Source organism: Macrosteles quadrilineatus, unplaced genomic scaffold (genome assembly GCF_028750875.1).
Source record: "Macrosteles quadrilineatus isolate MER2022 unplaced genomic scaffold, UCM_ALF_1.0 Scaffold_12__1_contigs__length_5162894, whole genome shotgun sequence".
In the NCBI taxonomy this organism is placed as follows: domain Eukaryota; kingdom Metazoa; phylum Arthropoda; class Insecta; order Hemiptera; family Cicadellidae; genus Macrosteles; species Macrosteles quadrilineatus.
In genome coordinates, this window is record NW_026542605.1 from 4,083,168 (window position 1) to 4,098,478 (window position 15,311).

The window sequence follows — 15,311 nt, forward strand, 5'->3', positions numbered from 1 at the left end:
TGGCGATGGCGGTGTCAATTTCCTAAATAATGGGTAGATTTGTTTATGTTTACTATGTTCATTCAAGAACTTCTTGATATCAACAACAGAGTTAATAGAAGTTGTATAATGATAATTTATTGTTTGGTTACTGATCATAGGTTATTATGACCAACAAATACTGAGAAACAAGTAAGTTCAATTTATAGCCTAAGTAGTTCTAAGTTAGGCTAATATAACTTAAGGTTCAAATTATACAACTTATAAACTCTTGTTAGTTAATGAACTCTTAACACTTAACAATGAACTCAAAAAGGTTCATTGTTTACTCTTTATGTAACTTACCAATCATTCATTGATTAGCGTGGTGATCTGGAATTAGTATTCAGCAATTAGAGTTTTGACACTAAGTAGGTATGCCTAGTTTAAGTGAAGGGGGAGGTAGGTAGGCCTACCTCACTAATATAAGTTATAACTTGAATGTCAGTATAAAATATAGGTGCATTTAAATATCATCATGAGTAATTTTTTCGACAGTATTTTCTACGCTTAGCATATTTTGTAGAGAGTCGTGCCGGTATGCCTTTCGGGATTATAGGCTAACTTGCTGGGCTGTACATCCTAGAGACTGCATTTTTTTGCAAGTCTAAAGGATGCCTAGCCTATTACAGGGCAGAGATATACACAATTACAACACTAGATCTAGGGACGTGTAAGTTCTTAGGCCTGTGCAGCACAGGTTAGCCTGTATGGCACAAATGCCGTCTCAGGCTGGTGTTGTTCTCCTGATTTGGATCCCGAAAGGTATCAGAGATGAAAATAGCAAAACTAAATTTACCATGCCAACACAAAATAAATAATACTCTGGCTGTATCTTTTAGTCATATTGTAATTTCATGCTTTATATTGTTCTATTGAGCCCTTTTCTTTTATTTTGTATATGTTGATGCATCCTATGCAATTATTGTATTGTCTGAAGCAATAAGAATATAGAGCAATAGGGTCAGTCCATATCAAATCAACACACTTTTAACATATTTTTTACCTTACCATCTTAGATTTTGATGAAATTTGGTATATAGGTTACCTTTATGAACACTAAAAAAAATACCAAATTTCAGCTCAATATCTCAACCCATTCCCAAAATACGGCCATTTGAAATTTTCAAAAAACGGTCAAAATCGCGCTGCGGTAAAACTTTAAAATAGTCATAACTCTTCTCATGTTTAAGCTAGAAACATGGGAGAGGTGTCATTGTTTAGCCCTTTTTATGCCCTTTCTAATGATATGCAACACATAATAGGTTATGAAAACAAAAATTTTGTCAAATTCAAAAATAAATTTTCAAAATAAAATATTTTGAAAGACACATATTTTATTTTTTTCAAAAAATTATTTTAAGTTTGTCATATTATCACTAATGTGTACACCAAGTTTGGTTATGGGATTGCAATGGGTTCATGGTTAAAATAATGTTTTATTAGTAATGGTTTTTACTACATCAACGCAATTTAGGTTAAAATAAAATAAAAATCTCATTAAAAAAATCTGGGTGGATAAAGATCCATAGGAAAATAGGTATAATATCAATGTTACCAGTTATTAACTAATTGAAATTAACTAACTGGAAAAACCTACAAAGTATATCCCTTGAAAATATTCTTAAAATAATAACATGATAAAAAAATGGATTTTATAAAATTAGCTTAAGGCGTATTTGGATATATTTTTTTGCTTCCGACATTTTTCATTTATATTAATTCATATATTTAATTGCAAGCTGAGTAATACTGTTTCCAGCAATTGTGCCATTATCATCTCTTGTTTCTACCTGTAGGAAGTTTTCATGTCTCTACTTGTTTTTCAAGTTGATACAAGCTCAAGTCCACTAGCACTACAGAGTTTGTTCAGTTTGCATTTGAAGTCTGTGGTGCACACATATCACAAGAGATGATAATGGCACAATTGCTGGGAACAGTATTACTCAGCTTGCAATTAAATATATGAATTAATATAAATGAAAAATGTCGGAAGCAAAAAATATATCCAAATACGCCTTAAGCTAATTTTATAAAATTCATTTTTAGCGAATTTCCCATAAAGGAAATAAGCTATTACCGTAGGTCTCATGGTAAGACCTAGACCCGGGACCGATTTACTTTTTCGTTTTGAGGTCCCCAGAGGCCAAAAACACCATCCGTTCAAATTCATATATATATATATATATATATATTTATACCTATATATATATTTATATATGTGTCCGTTAACGTGATAACTCGAGCAAAATTGATCTGATTTTGATGAAATTTGGTACAAACGTGTAAACCTACATTTATTCGAACGAGTTCGCGAACCAGCATAATCGGACCATGGGATCAGGGGTTTATGGGGGGTTTTATAGGGTAAAAATGGGTTTTTCTCATTTTTGACCCTAAAAACTTTAAATTTCTAAATTTCTCTCTATACCAGTTTGAAGAGCTTTAAAAAACAAATAATTTAGTATATTGAAGTGTTTTTGAATGTTCATTGACTACAGAGAAAATTAAAAAAATTGTAAATTTAAAATTCCCATGTTATTTTTATGGAGAATAAATAAACTGCTCTAGTTTGCTTGTTTATGGATATATTTTAATCAAATTTGGCAATTTGGTTTATTTCATACTAAGCTATCAATATTTCAATTGAAAAAACACACCTCAACATCTTCCCCGTAGCAGCAAACCTAACTACTCACTAAAATTGTTATTTAAATAGGAAATAAATCTGAAAATTTATAGGGAATATTTTAGTAGAAATCAAGCCGGGTAAATGGAAATTTGCTTAGTATGCAGGTTTGCTGCGACGGGGGTATATGTATATATTTATATATATATATATGTGTGTCCGTTAGCGCAATAACTCTAGCAAAAATGATCCGATTTTGATGAAATTTGGTACAAACGTGTAAACCTAAGTTTATTTGAACGAGTTCGCGAACCAGCATGATCGGACCATGGGAACGGGGGTTTATGGGGGCTTTTATGGGGTAAAAATGGGTTTTTCCCATTTTTGACCCAAAAAACATAAAATTTTGCAATTTCTTTCTTAACTATTTTGTAGAGCTTAAAAAAACAAATAATTTAGTATATTGAAGCGTTATAATTCGCCTAATAGTTACGGAAAAAATTCCAAAAAATTGTAAATTTAAAATTTCTATGTTATTCTTATGGAGAATAAGTACTGTTGTAGTTTGCTTGTTTATTAACATATTTTGCCCAAATTTGGAAAATGTTTTTATTTCTTACCAACTATTAACATTTTACATAAAAAACACTTTTACCCTCCCTGTTGCAGCAAACCTAAGTATGTTTTAAACTGATTCTTTTTAAATAGGGAATAAATGTGATATTTTTAAGGAGACATTTTAGTGTAAATCCATTCACGGAAATGGAAATTCGCTTAGTCTGCAGGTTTGCTGCGGCGGGGGTATTTTATCATGTTATTATTTTAAGAATATTTACAAGGGATGGATATACTTTGTAGGTTTTTCCAGTTAGTTAATTTCAATTAGTTAATAACTGGTAACATTGATATTATACCTATTTTCCTATGGATCTTTATCCACCCAGATTTTTTTAATGAGATTTTTATTTTATTTTAACCTAAATTGCGTTAATGTAGTAAAAACCACCACTTATAAAACATTATTTTAACCATTAACCCATTACAATCCCATAACCAAACTTGGTGTACACATTAGGGATAACATAAACAACTTAATATATTTTTTTGAAAAAAATAAAATATGTGTTTTTCAAAATATTTGATTTTGAAAATTTATTTTTGAATTTGACAAAATTTTTGTTTTCATAACCTATTATGTGTTGTATATCATTAGAAAGGGCATAAAAAGGGCTAAACAATGACACCTCTCCCATGTTTCTAGCTTAAACAGGAGAAGAGTTATGACTATTTTAAAGTTTTACCGCAGCGCGATTTTGACCGTTTTTTGAAAATTTCAAATGGCCGTATTTTGGGAACGGGTTGAGATATTGAGCTGAAATTTGGTATTTTTTTTTGTCTTCATAAAGGTAACCTATATACCAAATTTCATCAAAATCTAAGATGGTGAGGTAAAATAGGTGTGTTGATTTGACATGGACTGACCCAATAAGAATAATAAAGAGTATTTTTATTATTTACTATTTGCTTTCCTATTAAAATTCCCATATCAAAATAAACATAAAACTTAATACTGTATCTATGTACCGTACTCAGTGGGCCTATTCATATGCCTACATTCCTCTCATTTGTTTATCTAGGACCAATTTGTCTAGAATAAGTTTTACAAGGCCTATTAAATTAGCTCTATATTATTTCAATCTGTAGATTTAATATGACGAAAGATAGGACTAACTCCGTTCCAGTAAGGTGGTCAGCTTTAGTTAAATCTCTGAGGGTTTGTTGTAGGCTAAGTATTCTTCAGATTTTATATTTTCAATACACGAGGTGAGCAAGTTAAAGAAACCTATCTATAATGTTTTACTAATCATAACCTTACATATTTTCAAATTGCTGTTTTGCTGGTTTTAATAATAGCTTTAGATAGGCTAAGTTTAATCCCTCTTTATTAATTTGTCTATATATTTTATAGCTGAAACTGGAGATAACTTACAATGACTGGGCATATTGAGGATTATGAGGTTTTAGAAGTTATTGGAACAAGTTCATTTGGCACCTGTTACAAAGTCCGGAATAAACTCTCAGGACAAATATTTGTTTGGAAAGCAATTGATTATGGATCCATGACTGAAGAAAAGAAGCAGGTTAGTAACTTAGCTCACTTAAAATGTTTTAAAAGTAGGCCTAGCATTTCCCTTGATTTCTGAATACCTTAGGCTATAGCTTCTATGGTCATCTGTAATAGTAGGCCTACCTATTAGGCCTACTTTGATTGATCATCCTTAAAACAGAAAGTACTCATCTTTAAAAAAAGTGAGTTGTAGAATCAAGGTGTTTGCGAAGTATACAAATGGTTCCCAGTCCCAACCTGGAAATGGTTTCCATCTAATGGGCGATTTGGGTTCGCCCAGGGAGGAGCAATATATTAATTGGTGGGGGTGATAAGTTAGTTCAAAGTTGGAAAAACTAAAACAGTGCTGTAACTTAAAGTAGAATCTTTACTATTGTGACAAAGGGTAGCGTTTTTTTACAAACTCTTGAGGAAATAATTGAGCGTAAAATAGGATTGTGATTGGCAAAATCCTACAGTGTTCATGCCCCAACAATGCACTGAAGTGTAAGTCGCGACTGTTGTGAGGTAGTTGAATGACTAGTTATTTTTAGCTAGCAAGGTCACTGCACATGCCGCAGCCCAACTGTCGTTCAGTGTTGTGAGTGCGTTGTTACTACTGGTGACTATCAAACCTTCGTTTCAATCATAAGACACCAGTTAGGCTGGCCGCACACTGATCCAGCATTTCACCTGAAGCAAGTGTTGCGAGACAAAATGTTTCGCTGGGTACGAGTTCCCCATGTATTTCAATGGGACACCGCACACTGATCAAGCAAACGTTTGGAGGCGCCTCGCAACGCCTTGAAACATTTAAGCAGTTGCTCAACGAATGGATCCCATACAGCACGATGTTTGATGTTTCAAGGAGCAAAACGTTCTGCGCATGCGCCAAATCCATTCTAGCTGGTAAAGCTTAGTGGCTTAGTGGCTAGTTGTTTAAAAAATATCTTTTCTTTGAAAAATGAATTTAGAAGTTTTGTTGTATTATATTTTGAATTTCCATTGCACAATATTGTTGTTTAATTTTTCTTGCTATACCACTTTGGTAGTCATACAGTCCATGCAAAGTAGTAAAATAATTAAGAAACAAGAGGTTCTCCCCACAAATTCACGGGTGTACATAAGCCACCATTAAATTAATTTAATCAACTTTGATTTTATATTTAATTTAAAGGGCCCAAGTTCGAGAAATTGTCATCTGAAAGTATGTTAAGAGCAGTGGAACCTTCATACCTTAACCTTAAGTCCTAAGGTGGCCGAGGTGGGTACGGTTGTACCTGAACTCGCCGCTCTCTTTCACGATGTCTTTAATACTTTAATACTTTTCAATGAAATGGCGACCTGTTAAAGATCGGTGACAACCTCTTGGAACGAACAACATACATGGTTTGTTAATCTCATATTCATCGTGTTTCAAACACCTTTAATCACTCACTTGTATAAACAGCTAGAAATAGGTTCACTGTCCATTCACTAAGTCTGGCCTTGATTCACCGCACCTCTTTTAAGAACATAAAAGTAAATAATAAAATAACTAAACAAAAATGTTAACAAACAAACTATATTGTCAATTTTATTGGCCAGCTGTTGTTCACTAAATTAATCGAATAACGTTAACTTCCTAAACATGCAAGGCGTAGCCCTTTGGAAATCAGCCTGTGGGGAAGAGCCCTTAGGGAGTTCGTCCATATCAATACTTTTCGGCAAATCTACACACTCTAAGCTTCATTTTGATATGCCATATGCCTATATTTGTATTTGGTAAATGGCCTTAACCGTTTACATAAAATTTGATTGTATCACTTTAATAATATAATAGATTAGCATGGTTACTCAGTTTATTAATTATTATTTATATAACCATCAGGACATTATCTAATAATAATTTCTTACGGTATTTAAAACCCTTCCTATAAAATAGTCTAGCAATTATTCGACAATAACATTTCCCTGGATCTGATTTAATTTCTGAGAGGAAAGCTGTCTATCAACAGATTGATTGGGTGAACCCAATTTTGTCTTTCTATTTAGTCCAGCGTTTGGCAAAAACTGACATACAGCAATAGCTACGCGGATTTCCTCGTCACATTTATGTTAAAACAATACTGTAGTTAAACACAATATTTATTCTAATATTTACTTTTCTTAATTTTGCTTGAAACCAAATGCTGAATCATGCTTGAACCTCCCGTACACTGGAGAAGCAAATAAACAAAACGCTTCAAGCAAATCGTTTTGCAACACTTTGCTTCAGGTAAAATGCTGGATCAGTGTGCGCCCAGCCTTAGTAGGCTTCTGGAGAGATACCAAGTTTAAACAAAACTTAGTTTATTTTCTGTACCTTTTACATAACTTAAGTCCATCAGATCGACCATCTAATCGTCAAAAATGTTTTGTCTATGTTAATGCACTAGCTGAGGTGTGATTAACTCATGCCAAGATCATCAAAGTTGCTTATTGTTCTGTTAAAAACCGATTGTAAATAAATTGTTGTTGGAAAAATTTTATAACATGTGAGGGGTTAGCTAAAAATTATATGTGTGACTACACTAGTTTATGTGTGCAACACATTGTAAACAATAAATACACTAAAACCTTGTTTTAAGATCTTAATCTTAAATAATTGTGTCAGGGAGGATACCCCTCGTTTCTGAAACCTGAAAACCACAGTAACTTAAGTTGCTTCCCCTTGTACACAGTTTTTTGGCAGCACCCTTGCAACTCGTGTTATTTGTCTTCCTATGTTGATGTCTTCAGTAGGATAACCCTTTGTCTACATAAAGTTATTATGCGTGTCCATCTAATTGGTTTTGATTTTTTTGTTTAGCACCATTTCTTAATGTTCTGGACACAACTGTTTTGGTTAATGATGTTAATGTTAACAGTAATAAATAGTTTTTTTATTTTACATTTTAGCCTACTATTCACTTAACCTTTTCCAAAAATTAAATTAGTGAAACAATTGAGGCTTAACATTACCAAAGTAAAGAGGCGATGGCCGATAAAAGGTTGGGATCCACTGGTATGGACCAAATTTTGACTTGTATCTCACTTATATATAAACTAAGAGAGGCCAAAATAGGCTACCCTTAATTGTTGCCACGAATCTGATTTTTTGTCCTTTTTGGTAAGACTTGTCTAGGTTAGAATTTCATTATAAAGTCTAGATCGGGATCTTGCAAAAAGCTCACCTATCACATTTGTCGGTAATTGTAAGTTCTTTTTTTTAATTGAGACAGAATTTAGTTTGAAGTTAGTTTTATTTTTACTATTCAAATTCCTTGAACTACTCACCCACTGTGATACCTTATCTTTGTTAAAGTTGCTGGTTTCCGAGGTAAACCTACTAAGTGAGCTTAAACATCCGCACATTGTGAAGTACTATGACCGCATCATACACAAGGAGAGCACAACCATATACATAATTATGGAGTGGTGTCAGGGAGGCGACCTAGCAACGCTCATACACAAGTACAAGAGGTTAGTACATAGTCCATGTAGTAGTATCTCGGATTCGATAACTCTCGGCCAGAGAATCCCTAAATCCTATTGCAGTAAATCTGTGATTGTTTCATCAGTAAAGTCCCACTACTCGGCACATATTCATTCGGCAAACCTGTGGAGAATATTATGGATGTTCCAGATATCTCTTTACATACTCGTTACTTACTTGTTGCGGATTTATACAGTTCATGCCGTCCAACCGCCCCCAGCCTCTACACTTTCTGTTGGCGAAGTCCCCTCGTCGCCATATTAGCTTATTTTTGCACAAACATTTACAACAAATCAAGAAGATAATCCAATAAAAAGTCAAATCAGCGTACGGTAGGTTGGAAAGTTCTAGCATGTCTATCTTTTGGTTAAAAGCTAAATAATTTTCATTTCAATAAACTATTTTGATGTTTATTTTAGCTTATTTATAAAAAAAAACAATTTCGCTATGCACATTTTTGGATTTATTTTTTTTTAAATTTTAATTAATTATTTATTTTTATTCAACCAGATGTACAATTTATTTTATTAGAATGAAAATTTTACAAAAAAGAGTAGAGTACCGGTACAATCAGAATTTAACAATTAATTTTTACACAAAAAAAAAATTTTGAATCTCAGCTCTATTTTCAAATTTCTTTGCTGACCGCCATTTCTTTCTAGTTCGTCTCATAAACATACGGGTTGCCCTTAAAACTGCACAAACTGTTCTTGATCGTATCCAATTAATCACCAAACTGTATGGTTTTTCCATTTTTCTGATAATTTTTCAGCTATAACCCTTTAAAAACATTTGGAATTCATTCTCAAAAATTCCATCAACACTTGTGACAAGGGGAGTAAATGATGTATGTTGTTGTTCTCAAGTTTTTGTTCACAAACAATGCCTCTATCTGAGTTTCCCATACGCCTCTACAAGCTAAATCAGTTATTAGTGCAGGTTTGTTTAGATGACTGACTTCTGCTATCAAGGGCTCTTTAATGCAGTTTCCCCAGGCTTGTTCAATCATGTTACCTATGGTGTCTCTTACTTCATTGTGTCTTTTTATTATAATACCACCATTGCGACATTTCAGAGCATGCATTGAACTCATTTCCGCATTCTTCACATTTTAATGGGAGGTTTACTGGTGTTTTCCCATAACGTAGAGCAAGAGCATCCCTAAATTCTTGTGAGGACATGTCCAGATTAAGTTTCTTCAGAGGCACGATTGATGGCCATCATCCATGTTTTGCTTTAGGTCCTGCATTGCGCATTATAATTTTCTGAGAATGTTTCCAAATGCTGTCTGAATAATTCTTCTTTCATGGATTCGATTTCTTTACTTCTTTACATGACTTTAACGACAAATTTAGGGCATATTCATGTGAATCAAAACAAAATTTAGTTTTCTCTTTTAAACAAGATGTAAGAATTTTGCATCCATCTTTAGTTGACATATAATTTGACTGCTTTGTTGGGTCTATTATTCCTATTCCTCCTCTTTTAACTGGTATTTAAATGTAGAATCTCACATTCCTCATTGCTTACTTCTGAACAAAATAGATTTGGAAAAAAAGATGTTCTAATTGCTTGTTGTATAGGTAGACCTAAATACATTTCATATTTAGTTTCGACGACCCTTTGAAAAAAAGTCCATTCCATTTGTGAAGATTTACTTGCTTCAGTGTAGGCAGATTGTGGATATTTCTTAGCAATATTTACCAGATTTTCAATGTTTTGGGTCTATAAACGAATTTTTTTCAGAAATGTCTTTATTTTTCCCTCTTCAGAACTTATATATCCACCAAGAAATTGACCACCCTTACAAATTTGCATACCTGATATTTTCTTTTTAAATTGTTTGGAAATATTATGATGATTAAAAATTAATTTTGTTCTATTAATTTGAGGAAAGTACCCATATTTTGAACCTAATTTTGAGAGCTTTTCCCACCATTCCACAACATCATCAAAGGGGGCTTGTGAAGAAGAGTCATTAAGCTACCAATTGATACTATCAATATCAATGTATTTACTCACCACCATATTACAAGTGCCTGATTTTGTCCACAGCAAGGGTTGCAGTGTGGAAGAGGTGTTTGTGTGGCGAGTGCTTTACCAGACGGGTCGAGCTCTACAGGCTTGTCACTCCCACTGTCACGACGTCACAGTGTTGCATCGTGACATCAAGCCTGCCAACGTGTTTCTGGATAGCAGCGGCAATGTCAAACTCGGTGACTTTGGTCTCGCTCGCATTCTCCATAATGAACAAGTTTTTTCCGACACCATCGTTGGTACACCATATTACATGAGTCCAGTGAGTACAATTTAAAATTTAATTATTGTTGTGTGATTTTAGCGGTTGTGAAAAATCGAAAGATAAATTAAGAGTTGGTAGTCAATAGGCTGAAGAATATTTTTACATCATACATTGACTTCCTTGCCAGAATAAGACTTAAGGTTTAAATCTCGATGTCAGTTTTTAAACATTAAGTCTTGGACAGGGAGTGAAATAAAGTTAAACTATGGACAGCATCGAAACTGATTGAAAAGGATTGGTGGATTCTCTACAATTAGATATGAGGTATATATAAGATTGTGAATATGCTAATTTTGGCAAATCAAGATTTGATTTAGCTTTTAAGAGGAAGGGGAATTGTTTATAAACAACAAAGAAAATCTTTGTGGCCTATTTGGAGTGGGTATGGGCATAGACTAACCAACACCACAAGTAGACTTTCCATCCTATTGTAAATTTTGAAGCTCGTTTTTCTTGTCTAGTTCGTGTACGGGGACAAAACTGTTTTCTTTTATTTTAAGGTTGATTTAATGATTTGAGCTTTACTGTTTGGTTATATAACTAGGGGACCAGTTATTGTTTATGATTGGATCGTATTATTTAGCGAAACAAGAAAAGAACACAAAAATAACAAAACAATTATATGTTTTGTATTTAGTTCAAAGTTCAAAACGTCTCCAGTTTTAAACTTGACTGATACCGGTATGTGTATCTTCTAACCACTTCCTGAATAAGTCCTTTATTAGGACGTAAGATGAGTTATAGTCCCTGGATTCTTAGATATTTAAGCTAGTTGAACTCTATATTTCCTGTAAAAAATACCTAGTACCTAGTACCTAGTAGTAGTTAGTCATTAAATGATTAACCATCAGTCGATTCCATCTCGTTCGGATGACAAATCAATAAGCACAATAGAAGATAAATATAAAGATCAAGGGAATGTCAAATAATATTTTTTTTTACAATGTCTTAATTGATTTAGTTTTGTTTGAAATTAAATTGTTCTTGAATTGTTTTAGGAAATAATCAAAGGAAGCAAATATGATCGCAAGTCTGACATTTGGGCTTTAGGTTGCTTGGTGTACGAACTGTGTGCGCTCAGCCCTCCGTTCATTGGTGGTGACTTGAAACAGTTGGCTACAAATATACGGGAGGGGAGGTAAGTTCTGATGCCAACAATAATGCATGAACCAACTGATCCTTGATGTTGAGAAATTGAATGTGTTGAGTAACTGAATGTGCATTTATTATAATATGTTTGGATCAGAAAGATTTTTGTTTTTGTAAATAATGGCCTTTTTTACGTTAACAGCCAGGTCATTTGAATGACAGTACTGATATGCCATACAGACACCAATATATGAATGAATCCACAGACAGACTATCGGTAGGGTTCCCACTTACTAGCAAGGTTGTGTCGTCTGCATACATCACAGGTGTACAGTGAGAGCACAGGTGTACTCACTCAGATAATGTTGAACAACTCATGTTCTCACTCATTTGTTAGAAGAATAAACAGGACTGGTCCAAGATCCAATCCTTGTGGCAAACCTCAGTTGTTTGGTGAGGGTGCTGATCTTTTGTCTTGTGTTTTTCCCTTGTGTGTGTGTTTTATCTTAATTACTTGACCTTCTAGGTAGCTTGCAAACCATGCTCTGACTGTGCCTTTTACTCCCAAATTCTGCAGTTTGGTAAGGATCAGGTTTTGTCCGAGGCAGTCAAAGGCTTTACTAAAATCAAGCATAGGCCCCTAATACTGGTTACTAAATCTTTAGCTTGTATGTAGTCAATAATGAGTTCTGCTAGGTTGACTATTGCTGTGGTGGTAAACCTGCCTTTTAGAAAGCCGTGTTGGTTTTCTGAGAGTAAGTTGTGGGTGTCGCAGTGATTCATTATTTGTTTTCAACTTGAATGTTTCAATGACCTTGGAGAAGGTTGGAATAAGAGAGATCGGGCGGTAGTTACCGATTTCTGTTTAACAGCCGCTTTTAAACTTGCGGCAAACTTATGCCTGTTTCATTGCTGAGGGAAAGTGGTCTTGTTTCAAAAGGATAAATTTATTTATGACAGCAGCCAAAGGTGGTATAAGTGCCGTGCTGCAGTGTTTAAGCATTTTGGCAGATATGTCGTCAAGGCGAGCAGACGTTTTAGGTTATGGATATATTTTGATCAAATTTGTCAATTATGTTTATTTAATACTGATCTATCAACATTTGAATAAAAAACACAGACAAGTTAGACTCCATGGTGCACATGAATTTGCCTATTGATGAATATTTTACAGACTACAGCAACTCGCCGTGGGCGCATTGTTGCATGATCCCATAGTTGCGAAGTTCCGCGCTATCTATTCATGAGTCCCGTGATCCCTGAATAAAAACCCCTATTGAGTAATGATCATCGCAGTCTACCAAAAAAGCAAATTCATCCCAATTTAAATTTTGTTGTATGTATAGTAGTATATATCATTCATTAGTCAACATTTATTGACATTTTGTGCGCTTACTATGAAATATACAATTTTAAGGGAAATCTAATATGTAAGCCTAGAATTTTAGCATTCTGGAATGTCCTTAGCCATTCAATATATGGTAGAAGATAAGGACATTAGAAGATATGTGGTATCCAATTGGACTGTCAATTGTCCACAACTATCACTGGATGACAATTAATTATTTCCTAGGGTTAATGACATTACTTAGTAAGGTTGTTCTGGTTAACTTGCATCTTGTTTTGGTGACTGCATTTACACGGAACCCTAAGCGATAGGGCATCCAAAGCATTACAGAACACCGATTTATACCAGCAAAGCTTATAGGGGCCCTAAAAATATTTTGGCTGGGGGCTCCAAAGTCTTTAGCATCACCACTGTTGTTGTTAACACAAACATTCTGACCATTTTATCCATTTGTTAATTAATACTTAGTTGAAATACTGATTCTGGTATAACATTTTTTACTGATCTTGGCAATCTGATTGTTAAAGCACTCACCGATTGATAAAAATCCCTAATTACAGTGATTAATCCAGTTTTAATTATTTACTATAAAGTAAGTTTAAGTTGACAAGTCATTTTTATAATTTGTTTGCAGGTTTGATCCCATTCCGTCCGATTACTCGCAAGACCTGCAGAAGATCATAGAGCTCATGTTGAGTGTGGACCACCAGTTCCGTCCAACTATAGAGATGATCCTTCACCATCCCACAGTGGTCCTTCACGTCAGCAAGAAGTCTAGTTTCAAGTTTGGCAACAAGAGAGACTCTTTCAAAGCAGAATGTGACAAAGCCACGTTAGCACTTGTTTCTGAAAAGATAAAAACATTATCCTTGATTGACAGGGAACCGGAGGAAGTCAGCGAAGACACTTTCCATGAGAAGTGGATGATCAGACTGGAGGCTTTGAGACAGAGGGAGGCCAACTTGAGGAAGCGAGAAGACAAATTGGCTGACAAAGAAAGATTGCTCTTGAAAAAAGAGAAAAACCTGTTACACCTAGAACGGTTGTCGAGGGAAAAATTGATCAGAGCTGAGGTTTACCTGCGACAGTGTAAGGAAAATAAGTCTTCACAAGTTACAACGATTTCAAAACCTCACAAATACAAAATGATCGAAGAACTTGACACTTCCTTCAGTGCTGACCCGGGGGATACAAGTGTTCTACCGACGTCCACCAAACTAAACCCCTCTTTTGTTCCTCCACCAACTAACTTTGTGAGATCTGCCTCTGAACGGAGATGCAAACATGTCCATTTTGACAAAAGCAGTAAAACTTCAGCTCTATCAAGTGTACAAGAAGTTGGGTTCCAGTATAAGAAAGTACTTGGTGAGATACAAGTACCTACACAAAGAGTACATCACGGAAAAGCTTTAGAAGACATACAAGAAATAGAGCCAGTAAGGTTGGGGGCTTTTCCGAAGAAAGTGGAGAAAAGTTCGACCTTAAAGCCAATACTTCAGCCAACCCTCAGATGGGAAGAAGAAAGGAACATGTGGCTGGAAAACAAACGGGTAGCTTACCACAGTCAGCTGAACAAGGAAAATTATGAGCAAAATCAAGTTTGTGAGGTGAAAGAAGTAAAGAAACGTTCCTCTAAACTGTCATTGTTCAATAAGAAGCCAAGTCTACGTTAGACTCAGCATACTTGAAAGTGGTTGTGAATTGAATTTATATAGTTTCTTACTGTACCTGATATTTTATATGTATGGTGCCTGTGTAGTGTAGAAGTTTTGTACTTAAACTAACTTATTACATTTAAAATGATATTAATATATTTGTAAAGTTGAACTAACATTAAAGTGTATTAAATGTACTGAATTTCCATTAGATTAGTATGAGAGGTGTGACAAACACAAACAATTTGTATGAACCTTGCATTTATTAGTTTCAGTTTATGTAGAACATAACGTTGGTAAAATAATATAACATGCAGAACATATTTGATCAAAGATTCCAATTTGAAAGAATAATTATATTCTAAGCAATACAAGTTTTATCATTTATATTTTATAGAAAGAATCTGATATCCTCATTAAGACTATAGTATTAAAATAAACTTATTTAGGTTTAAGAGAAAATTGATGCTTGCCAACCTTGCCAGTATTAAACACGAAAGACTTTATATTTTTTTAATTTTTTTTACTTTTTGAATGTAGTATAGTTTTGATACTGTATTAAAGTGAGAAAAGAGATTAATCAAAATGTTTATTTTTTATAAAAATAAGTTTTTAATACTAGTTTACGATCATGAAAGAATAGTCTTTATGACACAAGCCTTGGCGA

General features: G+C 34.1%; 1 protein-coding gene across 2 annotated transcripts; it reads left to right on the forward strand.

Moving 5' to 3' along the window:
- The first annotated feature begins 100 nt into the window (after nucleotides 1-100).
- Nucleotides 101-15,037, forward strand: LOC129004870 (serine/threonine-protein kinase Nek2-like). 2 transcript variants are annotated; one of them, XM_054433555.1, is made up of 6 exons: nucleotides 101-171; nucleotides 4,617-4,788; nucleotides 8,080-8,237; nucleotides 10,306-10,549; nucleotides 11,551-11,690; nucleotides 13,624-15,037. In XM_054433555.1, the coding sequence occupies exons 2-6, from the start codon at nucleotides 4,639-4,641 to the stop codon at nucleotides 14,660-14,662; spliced, it is 1,731 nt and encodes a 576-aa protein (XP_054289530.1). In that variant the 5' UTR covers nucleotides 101-171; nucleotides 4,617-4,638; the 3' UTR covers nucleotides 14,663-15,037. The 2 variants fall into 2 exon arrangements, with proteins under 2 accessions (XP_054289530.1, XP_054289531.1); XM_054433556.1 differs by lacking the exons at nucleotides 101-171; nucleotides 4,617-4,788 and adding an exon at nucleotides 5,542-5,663 and having other exon boundaries at nucleotides 13,624-15,036.
- Nucleotides 15,038-15,311: the final 274 nt, after the last annotated feature.